The 13,391-nt window shown below is 42.8% G+C and overlaps 1 protein-coding gene across 3 annotated transcripts in view; it reads left to right on the top strand.

Annotated features, from left to right (window-relative positions):
• The window catches only part of Auts2 (activator of transcription and developmental regulator AUTS2), a 1,090,291-nt gene that overhangs the window by 272,887 nt on the left and 804,013 nt on the right, over positions 1-13,391 (top strand). For all 3 annotated transcript variants that reach the window (XM_038346249.1, XM_038346250.1, XM_038346248.1), the window contains exon 2: positions 4,610-4,822. In XM_038346249.1, the coding sequence (XP_038202177.1) occupies positions 4,610-4,822 (213 nt within the window). The remainder of the gene's footprint in view (positions 1-4,609; positions 4,823-13,391) is intronic.

Genomic DNA, 13,391 nt, shown 5'->3' with positions numbered 1-13,391 from the left:
CGGCAGACTCAACCAATGGGAAACGCCCTTTAATGTCATGTGACTGGAAGAGCATCTCTGCATCTTCTCCCCACTTCTTTGTTTGCTGACCTACTAAGCTATAATTGTTAATTTAGCCCAGCCTAGGGTCATCTGAGAGAAGCCTCTCTTGAGGAATTTCCGAGATTAGATTGGCTCAGGTGCGAAATACAAGGCATTGTCTTGATTTCTAGTTGATGTTGATGGGCCCAGCCCCTGGGGGTAGTTGTGCTCCTAGGCTGTGTAAGGAAGCCAGCTAAGCATGACCTTGTGATGTAACCAGCAGGCTTTGTTTTCTCCATGGTTCTTGCTTGGAGTCCCTGCCTTGAATTCATGGTGAACTGCAACCTGGAAGTGGAAGCCAAATAAGCCCTCCCCTGAAGTTTTTTTGTTATGGTGTATGTCAAAGCAACCGAAAGGAAACTGTGACAGTCCTGGAGATCAAGTATCTCAAAGCAGATGTTTGTTTGAACTCCCCCCCCCCCCCACCTTCCATCTGCGCCCGCCCTTGGACACACACAGACACACCTCACAGCCACTCCGCCAGTTACGGACTGTCCTCAGATTAATGTGATTGGAAACATCAGACAGAGACTCTTTCCAAAACCCATTTTCTGCAAGGCAGGCAAATTGTGCCCTCATTTTCCATCATCTCCACTTCATCCGTAATCAGCAAATGGGGCCCCGCAGCCTGCATTGTGTTTCGTGTGCAATCTGTTAGCCTCCCTGAGTTTGCACAACACTGAACCTTCTCATTTTGAAATTCAGGAGGAGCAGCGGAAGCCTTGGGCAGAAGATTGTAATTTGGGAGAAGGGGAAGTCAAGAGTAAGATCACCTGTTCTGAAGAGGGCTGGTTCCGAAGGAAATTGCTTTGCTTCATCAGTGTCTGAGCCTCTGAATGGATGTGCTCCTGTCATCCCGCCCTCCATCTCCAGTGACCTAAAAATCACATAATTTCAAACATTCACAGAACTGATTCCTTTGTGCATGCCTGTGCACTTACCCTCTCTATTGCCAGCAGATGTGTCTGAATCTTTCTGCTTCACAGCCAGGCTTTTGCTGCTATGCGGGTGTTTGGAAATGAATGGATACCCTTAAGCAGATTTATCAGACTTCTCACTTCCAGCCTCCTCCCAGGGTTTGCTCCAGGTGGGGCAGATTTATCTCTGGCTTTTTAGGGTCTTAGTCAGACCTTGAGAATTAAATTGACCTAAAATAGATTAACAGGAGAATGACATGTATTTTACACATAAATAACTGCTAGTAAAGGAAAATCAAAACTTGCAGGAAGAGACAAGCACGGGGGCACTTGTCTGTAATCCCAGCACTTACGAAATAGAAACAGGAGGATCGGGAGTCAGGGTCATCCTTCTGTGACCTAGTGTTTCGGTCCAGCCTGGGGTACTTGATAGAGTCTTAAAACAACAACAATAACAACAACAAAACCCGTTTAAAAGTGACTTAGCCTGAATGCTTACTTACTGGCTAAACAGGAGTAGCTGTTTTAAGAGACATATCCAAAATCTTGGGGATATTAAGGAAGGTAGGAGTTATTTCCTCCATGTATTTGTGCATATTTTTCTGGGCTGTGACTCCCCATTTCTGAATTTCAGCTCCCCCACTCTAGGCCAGGCATCTCACTCTTCAGCATCTCTTCCTTCCCTCTGTGGGAATGTTTCTTTTCTATTGGCTAAGTGAGGGCAGAGTGTCCCTCTTGAATCTGCTGATTTTCAAGTACCTTTAGTTTACAATAATCCTTCTGCCAAGTGGTGTGTTTTCAAGTGGCATGTGCTGCCACCTTTCATTCATTTGTTAAATGCTTTCCTTGCAGAATGAGAAGTGGAGTCACTTTAGAAAAGCACTGCAGGTATTTCCGATGGTCTGTCTCCCTCGGCAACTGCTTGCCTAGTCAACTAATTAACAAGCCTTTGAAATTGCTGCTCATTGATCCCAAAATGTTCTTTTAGAATCCAGACAGCTTCCTTTCTTGTAGCTGCAGTGTTCAGAGTAGCCAGTGTTTCTTTAAGGGAATTCTTAAGTTAATTGCCACTGATGTCTTGATAGTGGGTTGATACATGCACATTTGCCTGTGCATGAAGTCATGCAGTTGTTCTGAATATTGCTAGGTTTATATTTTATTGATTGGTTTATAATCAACCTTTCTGTAGTTTGTAATCAGCCCTTTTATCTTCTGTGTGTTATCCATCTATCCATTCATTGATCCATTTATTCATCCATATGTCCGTCTGTCCGTCTGTCCATCTGCCTGTCCATCTGTCCATCCATCCTATTATTGGCTTAATATCTCTTGTCCAGCTAGTCTAACAATGGCTGTTTACTAATGGAAGGTCCAGGAATCCAATAGCTTTCAGTCTGTAAAGCTTGATGTTTCAGATGGTTTTCTTTCTTTTTTTAAATATTTATTTATTAAGTATACAATATTCTGTCTGCATATATGCCTGCAGGCCAGATCTCATTACAGATGGTTGTGAGCCACCATGTGGTTGCTGGGAATTGAACTCGGGACCTTCGGAAGAGCAGGCAATGCTCTTAACCACTGAGCCATCTCGCCAGCCCCTCAGATGGTTTTCAGTATATGTTGGAATCCTGAAGAGGTGGGCTCTCATGCTGGGTTTGGAATAGATAGTAAGGCAAAGGCAGACAGGCAAAGAGCAGGCACTTCCTTCTTCCATGTCTATTTTATAGGCTGCCACGGGAAGGCATGGCCCAAATTTAAGATAGATCTTCCCACCTCAAAGGATCCAGTTTTAGGATGAGTCTCCTCACTCAAGTGATTCAAACAAGAAAAACCCCTCACAGATGCTTAGGTTTTAGTTAATTCCAGATGTCGTCATGGTGGCAAACGAGAGTAGCCATTATACTGGCTCTTTCACTCTCTACCTTGTTCCCCCAAGACAAGGTCTCATTTGGCGTCAGCATGAGGATCCTCCTTTATCTGCCCCTCCCACAGCACTGGAGTTAGAAGCTGGTGTGCCCCCATACTCAGCTTTCTAGATGGGTGCTGGGGATTTGAATGTAGGTCCTCATGTTTGTACAGCAATTGGCCCATCTCCCTATCCTCCTGTTCTTGGTTCTCTTATTTATATGGGACAGTTTTGCCATTTCCCAAGATAGTGAAAACATAAGCAGTTATTTTACTGGACATTTAATAATCAGTCAATAAATATTTATAGATACAGTGAACAAACAGTTGCCTGGTTTATTCAAGATTTGCAACCAAGAGAGTGTAGTCATAAATTTTATGAGTATTAATTTTCTTTAGAGAGAGAAGGGGTAACATCTAGTGTCTGATAGCTTAAGGCTCTTAAGTCATGAAAAACTTCTTAAAAAGATGTCAGTCCCTTCTTAAGTGGCTACATAGACACAGATTCTCTTGCCCCCACCCTCCCGAGTAGATATTCTCAGTATTAATTACAGGAACGGTGATTGTACTGCTGTTTCTAAGACCTTAACAGGTCTTTGGGAAGTTAATGTCCTGGCATGGGGTCTGTTTACTCTTTGTAGCTATTCTTCAGAGTCAAGAAAATGCCTTGATTAATATGTTACAGGAAAATAAAATAGTTTGAAAAAATTAAAGCTCATAAATATTAATTTGTATTTGTATGGAATTGGACATAATTTTCAGTATACTTCTGGGCACATCTTTAGTATGAAAGGAGGACTGGTTTTGTAATAAATCAAATGTGCGAGGCAAATTAATTCTTATTAACTATTTATGATAGGATCTCTTGGAGCCCACACTACAAATCACTGTGCAGTTGAGAATGGTCTTGAACATCTGATCCTCCTGTCTGTCCCTCCCAAGTGCTAGGATTATAGACATGCACTATCACTCCCAGTTTTATGTGGTACTGAGAATGGAACCCAGGTCCTCATGCATGGTAGGCAAATGCTCTGACAGCTGAGCCACACTCATTATTGTGCTGAATAGGTCTGGATGTTTTAGCTACTTGGATTTGTGTATTTCGAAAGAAAATATTAATGACTGATTTTTTTTTTTTTTTTGGCTTTTTCTAAAGCAGTAGGGTTACTGCAGCCAGCTGTCCAGTTTTCTGCTTTTCCCTCTTTCAAGGGATTATGGTACCACATACACAGGCTGTCCTCTCTGATTCAGATTCAGGCTATACATATTCAATTCCAGCCCTCCAGTCTGAGTGTCCCTTTGCTGTCTTTCCTTTATTCCCTTACTGCTCCCCTCAGTTCCAAGTCTCTGGAGCTGTAGTGGATGTGGCTGTGCTCACACCTACAGTCCCAGAGCTAGGATGGCAGAGAGAGGAGGAGCTTTAGAGCTTGCTGGTCAACCAGCCTTGCTGAATACGCAAATTCTGGGCCAATGAGAAACTGTGTCCCAGAAACCAGGATAGCAACTGGGCAAGACACTCACCCATACCCACATACATCCACACATGGGAATAGAATCCACTTATTTGTGGTATCATTAGGGGTTCAGGACACTTGACCACCGTGTCTGTCTCCATCCCCTCATTCTAACCTTATTTAGTCTGTATTTAGGCTGTTACCTTAGATCCTCATGTGACCACCACTTCCCTTTCTTTTTCTTTTCTGCAGAAAGATGTAGCAGTTAAGCCTCAGGAACGAGTAGAAAAACGACAGACTCCTCTGACCAAGAAGAAACGAGAAGCTCTTACCAATGGTTTGTCTTTTCACTCCAAGAAGAGCCGGCTCAGCCACTCGCACCATTACAGCTCAGATCGAGAAAATGACCGCAACCTCTGCCAGCACCTTGGGAAGAGAAAGAAGTTGCCAAAGGGACTCAGACAGGTGAGCAAGCCTGGTCCATTCTTAACTAGGACCTTGTCTTCTCTCCTTCACCTCTGTAGTTCTCAATGGGTGGTAGTTTTCTTAATATGATGATGCAGTAATTGTTTTTGGAAAGTTGTATGCGTGGTTCTAAACAAGAGGGTCACGCTCTAGGTGTGTCCTCCACATTTGACTAACACGCCACCGTCGTCAGTCTTTCATTTCAATGTTTGCTGCACATCAGAGCTCTCTGTAGTGCTGGTGGTACAGAGACCTGGCTATATATAGTGGTCATGGCCTGGCTTCTGTGGAGAGCTCCATGGTGAGGACAGATGGTTTGCAGAAATTGGTCTTAGCCAATATAAATCTCAGGGTTCCGATGTGCTATAAATGGTGTTCTGTGTGTGAGCAGGGCCTTACGTAAAGTCCATACTGTGACATTTGAGAGGGCAGTGGCGCTGAGGTGTGACCATCTGTGTGCTACCATTGTTCTCCACAACTCTGAGACTCAGGATGGTCTTTGTAATCGTTTGAACAGAAGTTTTGTTGTGGGCATGGTCTCTGGCCTGCTCATAATTAGCTGACAAGGATCCAGAAACAGTTAACAACACTTTGCGTTTGGGAAGCCTTTCTGCCTGTGGAAATCCCTATGTGAGGTGGATTGATACTGAGAAAGTTGTCCAGAGCAGTTTCTCTTCAGGCCGTTGTGTCTGCGCTTGTAGAGTTACCTGCATCCTGTGTGTTTTGTTTGGTTTTAGAGATTGTATCGGGTGAGATTGGCTGTCACTTAAGAGGAGCTAAGGAAGGAGTCTTAGTTGGCAGAACAGTGACCGCACAGGGTATTTCACATGTGCAGAGATTTCTCTGCAGAGCATAGGATCTGAGATCGCTGAAAACCTCACCAACTATCACAGCCATATCATGTACTGCACCAAACACCAATCCCTAGCCTCTGTGTATGAGCTAAGGGAATCTTCACTGTAAACTTTGCAGGTTGATCATGGTCAGGCTACTTTGGATGTCACTTGTGTAAAACTTTAGATGTGTACTCTGAGTGATGCCGATGAGATACAGGTTTGGGAAGATAAAAAGCTCTAAGAGGATACAATGAGCTGCTTGGTGTCATAAAGAGAATAAAGGACATTCCTTTGTAGAAACACGGAGAGGGACGGGTGTCAGCAAGAACACAGAGGGCCTGTATTGTAATGTCCTCAGATATGACCCAAGGCACCACCAAACTCACTTGTCAAGAGTGTTGTCAACATTTGTCTGTGGTTAACACAGTCTGCAGTAACCGCGCTACAGGCCTTTTGTGTATGGCATAGCTAGCAAGTCATGCAGTAACTCTGCCTCGTGAGTAATCACCATGTGTGCTTTAGAGAAATGGAAACTGGGACTGCAGGAGATGAAGAGCTTGTCAGAGAACACCTTGCAGTGTGGGGTTTAGACACAGTCTCTCTAGCCACATAGTTTTCTCCGTTTCCCCTGAATATTATGTTATCTTTGTTTGACATTAGAATTGGGCATAGAGAGAAAAGAACTGCAGATCATAGGATGGAGGGGAGATGACCTACAAATATTTCGAGAAACAACATGTTCAGACAGCATATTTGGACTTGGAAGCCGCTGTCCATGAAGGCATAAGATGTAGCAGGATAATCTGTATTCACAGCAGGAGTTGGAAAATTAGATAGTAACCAAAGTTAAATGGAGAGAGAGAGAGAGGTGTGAGGAGTTGGGGAGAAGGAGGAAAGACTAGGGTCTGTAAGAGCTGATGTTACTCTGGAATTTGTGTTCCTAACTGATATTAAAAGACAGTCACCGGTGGAGAGAGGCTACAATATTGACACCTTCACCCCAGACCCTCTTGCCTTCCTAACATGATGTAGGACTGCCCTTATCAGGCAAGAGACCACTTTACTTCCATGTGGAGGCCAATTTTATGTTTTCTTCACTGACCTGATCTCACTTTTCTTTCCTTGGTCTTAAAGTACTTCTTGTGATTTCTGTGCAACCAGGGCTTTCCTGGTTCATTTGTGAAAACATGAATAATCATAACAGAAGACTTGGGGTCATGTGTCTGGATTTTGACTAACTTTTGGTCTTCATGGTCAAATGCTACTTTTGGTACTATTGTTATTTGAAATCCAAGCTTTCATTGTTTTATGTTTGAAGAGTACTTTTTTCCCACAAATAATCAAGATTTCTACCTTTCACCTATAATTACTTTCCACCTATAATTTCACCTATAATCATATCTTCCTATGTCCTTTCTTCATGCATAAATGTACTAGTTTGTCAATAATTTTATTTAAGAGAAAGTAGAGTTGATAACTGAGCTGAGAGCATGATATTTGTTACTGGTAAATAATCTCTGCTGCTACCCTACTGAAAGACGAATTTCCTGAAGTTGGTTTCTTAAAGTTATTCCTTCTGAGCCTCATGATTATTTAAATTACCAATAATGTGATCAAATAGAGTGCCATATAGATCTGTGAAGGAAGACCATAGTGGGCGGAAAGAACACAACTTGTTTTAACTTTGAGTAATGGCTCTATGTAGACATTTAAATGAGAGGAGAAACATTTGTAGGGTAAGGTATCCTGCCTTGTGTGAACACTGACTGGTAAAAGGTGAGACACAGTATGTTTAGAATTCTAGGACTAGAAGGAGTTGATTGAGATGGGTCAACAGGTAAGGGCCCTTGCTACCAACCCCAGTGACCCACGTTTAATCCTTGGACCTCACATGGTAGAAGGGAAAGAACCAACTCCAGCAAGTATACACACTCACGTATACCACACACACACACACACACACACACACACACACACACACACACACACACACACGCGCGCAGTATAATTAAAACATCTTAGAAAGATAGGTAGGATTGCTTTTGTGTTCTGCTAGGCCAGTACAGATCACAGTCCCTTTTTTTGTCCCTTGACTCCTCGCCTGTAGAGTAACTGAATCTGATGAATCTGACTGTGCTTGATGGGGGTCTTCAGAGTGAACCTTGAAGAGAGTTTTTACATTAATGGATTGTCCTTTAGTGCCTCTGGCTGAGGGAGTTACAGTCTGAAGACTTACAGATGGCGATGGGCCTGAGAAGAGAGGGCCTGGTCTTCCTTCTTGACATGCGGAGAGTGAATTAACTTTGCATTCTATTAGGGTGGCACTTCCTGAGCAGGCAACTTAATACATGGCTTTCCTGTAATTATGGAAGACATTACTCTTTAGTAGAGAGGAAATAATAGGATTTTTTTTCCGAGAGTCTGTTGAAGGCAACTAATCTTTTCACTCGGAGAGTGCAATTATATACTTTTAAGAGAGAAAGGAAAAAAAAGGTGTAGTTCTAAAACCAAATTGCTTTTCCTTCCCTTGTCTGATTATAAAACCACGGCTCCTATGATATGTTTCCATTCTGTCAAAAGAAAGTGTTTTAATTGGCACTTAGCTTATTTGCTGGATTATGTTTTTATGGATAAATACATACTATCTTAGAAGAGAGCTGATCTGTAACTGCCTTGCCAAATGGTTACAGGTTTGAACAACACTGTCCCCAGTTCTCAAAAGAGCAGAAAAATATATACGATCAAAGGAGCAAATTGCTATGACACAAAATAGTGAATGTCTCTGTGACCTGCTGTTTTCAAAACTTTCTTCCTGGGAAAGACATCTACCCTCATCCTCCAAAGTCAAATTCCACCAAAGTTCACCCTAGGGAACTAGTGACTTTTTTGGGTTTACTTATAATGCAGGGTGAGGGCTTGCTCACAGTAGTGTGGTTGACTCAAAAACAGGAGCCCTGGAAAGTATTCTCTTAGTATAGCTGATGGTTTATCCATGGCCATGTAGAAGGAGTTTCTTTAGTTGGCCTTGACCAGCCTGTATGCAACAGTACCTCCACAAAACTAGTGACCACTTGTAAATTGACAGAATTGCATACACTAATTTGGCTACAAAGTGGTTGAAGGCTCAGGTGAGGTCCCCATGATCCTCTCTACTTTTTCCCTTTTTGAGTGAATGTCGTAGTCAACAGGTCCCATCACGGTGGACAAACAGGCATAGCCCATATCATTGAGATGTTGGCTGTTTGGATTGTAGGACAGCACAGTGCTTACCTCAGGGGATGTTTTTCCTGTGTAGAGCTAATGAATACTTAGGGCGTGTGCCGTCATTGAAACCATTAGCTTTGACTGGTGACGGCAGAGGGAATGTGACTTAGTTCTGCTTTGTCATGGGAGCATATGGATAGGAAACAGTACCTCTCCATAGGACCTTTCTTCTTTAATTGCGAAATTATGTCACACTGTAACCATCAAGCAATACAAAGCTGTGTGTTTCCTAACCCTCTAACCAAAGTATGGCTTCTTATTTTAGGAAAATTTAACCCTTCCCCGAACAATAAGAAAACTTTGATTTTCTTTCTTATGTATGCCTTAACTTCTAGACCATAGGAATTTCTGCTTTCAAAATTTAGTGCTTCGTAGTTCAAAGCACAGAGAAGACAAAATGGTTTTAAAAATAATGTCGGCATGATGAAAAGTTGATGAGAGTTGGGAGGACTCTGAGTTAGCTTCAATTGGAGTTCTAAATCTCTGTTTAAACAATTACTTTGTCCTGAAGCAAGTGAGAGGCCTTCATTTGATTATGTGAACGTGTGTGTACGCACGCGCACATGATGCATATGTATATGCACAGATAGGTAAATGTAAGTGTATGTGGAAGCCAGAGGACAGCCTCAAGATATCTCTGGCCAAGAACTTGCTCATTCAGCTATATGGGATGTAGTTGGGTGATGAAAGTTGTTGTCAAGGAAATTGTGGTTCCTGGCATGAACACAAATTGAATGATGAGGAACGACAGCAAAGATCAAGGAATGGTAAAGGAAAAGTAACAGATTTACCTTTTAGGATGGGAGAAACCTAAGGTTGAAAGTCCTTTAAACATAAGATGCTTGAGTAGTTTACAAAGCCCCCGAGTCTCCTTTTTTTGTAGTGCCATGCATAGATCCTCTCCCCTTTGACTTTTGACATTTCTCATAGAAGCATCGTCTGGGAACAAGAAGTTGCTGTCTCAGGGAGTCTGCCCTAGTTTGCTCCACATCCCATGTTCCTGGGTACTCTGATTTATCCGTCTCCTTTCAGAGTTTATCACACACTGGGAAGGGGCAGTAACCTCTAGCTGCTTCTTACTCTGGTGAGGGGCGAGGAATCTGTTCGGTGTGTTTCCAAGAGAGAGGTGACTTTTATGCGGCAGTTTCCTGTGGCTAGATAGGGTACTGTGACGGAAGTCTCCCGGGCCGTGCATCTGGAGCTCCATCTGTAGGCCCCTATGTAGAAGCAGAGGGGCAGAAGGAGTAAAGGAGAGAGCTAGAGGCTACTGCAGCATAGCCAGAATCTGCCCTCCTTTCTCAGGAAAGTTCTGTGTAGTAGCCAGCTGTCCTCGGCTGGTCCCGAGAGTGATGAACTGAAGCCTTCGATGGCTTTTGAAGTTTATAGTATAGTCAGCGTGAGGTCTCACCCAGATGGCTTCTAGTGAGGGCGAGAAGAAACTTAACCATGATTTGAAAATGGTAGTAGACCCGTGTCTCTTAGCTGCAGATAGACACTGCAATATTGGGATTGAGGCAATTTCATGATATTTTGTGTCTGGGAAGCATTTTTTTCCTCATCAAAAGGTAAAATCATTTAATGAAAGATAGTTTTCAGAGTAGCATTTCATATGGAATTAAGTCTAATATTCTAGAGAGTGTGATCCTTTAAACTGTTAAACACACAATACATTTTCCTCTTTAGTTATGCTTTCTGGTGGTTATTAAATCTTTCCCTGTAGCTTTGGAGCCTGTCCTGGAACTCACTCTGGAGATCAGCCTGGCCTTGAACTCACAGAGATCTGCCTGCCTCTGCCTCCGCAAGTGCTGAGATTAAAGGCCTGTGCCACCACTGCCCAGCACCAGTGTGGTACTCTTAAATACTGTGTAATATTTAGATAAAACTTGGGCATAAACTAAACAATTAAGCTTTGATTACACAAACACCTTTTTTAAAGCCATCCTTTTGATGATCGTGAGTTGACCAGTAGCTCCTCTAATTTAAGCAGAGATTTTATATCAGTGTGTTGAACTTTGACCTTTTACATACCTTTCTCAGACATTTGTAGCTTGCTTAAGCTTTCCAGCTTTCTTTTTCATTCATGATAATCATAGAACCATCTTATGAGATACAGTAACATTACCAAATCCACAGTTAGTGAGCCTTTCCTTGATGGTCTTTTTCAAGCATGACAGTTGTTTGGCTTAGAAGATAGTATTGTGTAGTACCACCTTAGAAGATAGTGTTGTGTAGTACCACCTTAAAAAAGAAATTTGAATCCAAATTGCACACATTATAAGTTAATGCATACTGTTAAAACTGTGGGACTTGGAAATTGCTAGTAACCCTTCATGGGTGTTGAGTGTTAGATAGGAGCCTTTTCCTTTTTCTGGGAAAATGACTACAATAGAATTAAACATGGTAGAGTGTTTGTATGACATTGCCAATTGTAAGCTGTAGACATAGGACTTACTCTAAGGGCAGAGGTTGATCATGGTACCTATCTTTATAATCAGATCTGTTACTAGAGATATCCAAGGTAATTTGCTTTAGCTCTCTGTACAGGCATTACATGCTGGTCTCACCTGGATTGAGGGGTAGTGTTGGTGCAGGAAGGCCAGGTGAATGGACCTTCTGATTTATTTCCTCCCCTCCTGGTGGTGCAGAATGTCCAGTGCATGCCTTTTCCTGCTGGGATTGCTACCCTAGGCTTGTCCTTTATTTTAGTACGACTAACACTGTCTTGGGAGCACCCTGTGATATTGGTTATTGTAGAAATTAACTTACAAAGAAAGATTTATAATTGAAAACTTAGATTAAACAAATCTAGCTCAAGCCACATTTCTGAAGACCTGCTAATTAGTTTTGAGTGAAAATCTAGGCCAAAAACCACACAGGTATTTATCCAGCGTGACTGCAGAGCCAACAGAAGTCTGGAAACAGGAGTGTTTGAAACACGGATGTAATTTGGGATTGAAGTTTCATAATGAAAGGACATATGAACTTTGCTGTGCTCTTTCATAAATTTGCTGTAATAGCTAAGTGCCTGGAGGTACCTGGAGCGACTGTTAAGAAATATGAGCTGCAGTCAAACCATTTTAACTCATGCTTCAGAATCTTATTTAAAACGCTAATTGGGATTTCATTTGCTTTTCAAAAATCAGGGACTAAGTACTCTGGCTAGGGAAGCAGGTAGGCTAACTGCAGATCTTCACCTCTCCTTCTACGCCAAATCCAATCCTCCAGTCTCATTCCCAGCTCTGCAATAGAACACCTACAGCATCTCTTGCCCATCTCCAGTGGGTTATCTTCTTCTCCAAACTCCTCCTCTACCTCCCCCCCCCACTCCTTGCTTTGTCTCAGTTTCCAGCTCCTGGCTCCAGGGTCCTGGCTCCAGCTCCAGGCTCCAGCAGGAACCCACAGGCTGCTCTGGCCAGGGAACAAGTAGGCTTACTGCAGATCCTTACCTCTCCCTCATTCCTCCAAACCCAGTCCTCCAATTTCATCCCTAGCTTTGCAGCAGACCACCTGCTGAGCACCCCCTCCATCTCCAGTGGACCACACAGATCTTCCCCTTCAAACTTTGTCCAAGCCCCCAGTACTCCTTGGGAACCCTCAGGCCACTCTAACCAGGGAAGCAAGTAGGCCAATGACAGATATTCACCTCTTCCTCTATTCTTCCAAGTGTAAAACCCCAGTCTCATCCCCAGTTCTGTGGCAGGCCTCCCGCTGTGGCTTCTCCTCACTCTGCCCCCATTCCTAGAGGGGTAACTAGGCTTACCCTGGTGCAACACCTTGCTTTCCCCCTTCTTGTGAATTCTCTCTCCCAGCCCTTCCCAGTTCCTAAGTGTCAGCTACCAATAACAAACACCTAGTGTTTATCTCTTTTTCTGGAATACGCAGTGGCCACACCTATCAGCACCCCAGCAGACTTCCCTACCAGACAACCCAGTCACATCTCTCTCCTACAAACCAGAGAGGAAACAGGAGCCATGGAACGAAACACTCACTTGGCAAACACAAGACCAGATATCAGACCTTAAAATTACAATCTTCAGGACCAGATATCTGCCTATATGCGAGTGTTAAAAATGCAGTCAATGGCAGTCAGGACTGTATATCCTACCACTGCCTCCAACATAGGTGAAGCACAGGAAAAATACCTTAAAACAACATTTATGAATATGATAGATGAATCCCTTAAAGAAATCTATGAAAACACAAACAGTAGAAGGAAATGAATAAAACTATTCAAGATCTGAAAGTGGAAATAGAATCAATAAAGAAAACCCAAACTAAAGAAATCTGGAGACCAAAAATTTTGGAACTTCAACAGGTGGTTGACAAGGGTAGAGTAGGATATAACTCCTTTGATTTAAAACTGCATTTTGGGAGCTGAGAGGTGTCTCAGTGGCTAAAGTTATGTTTTGTTCTCCTCTTTCAGAGGAACTTAATTTAGTTCCCAACACCCTCGTCAGACCACTCACTAT

The sequence above is a fragment of the Arvicola amphibius genome, chromosome 10, assembly GCF_903992535.2.
Source record: "Arvicola amphibius chromosome 10, mArvAmp1.2, whole genome shotgun sequence".
Taxonomy (NCBI): Eukaryota; Metazoa; Chordata; class Mammalia; order Rodentia; family Cricetidae; genus Arvicola; species Arvicola amphibius.
Note: the sequence above shows the minus strand (reverse complement) of the source record. Positions and strands in the feature narration are given on the sequence as shown.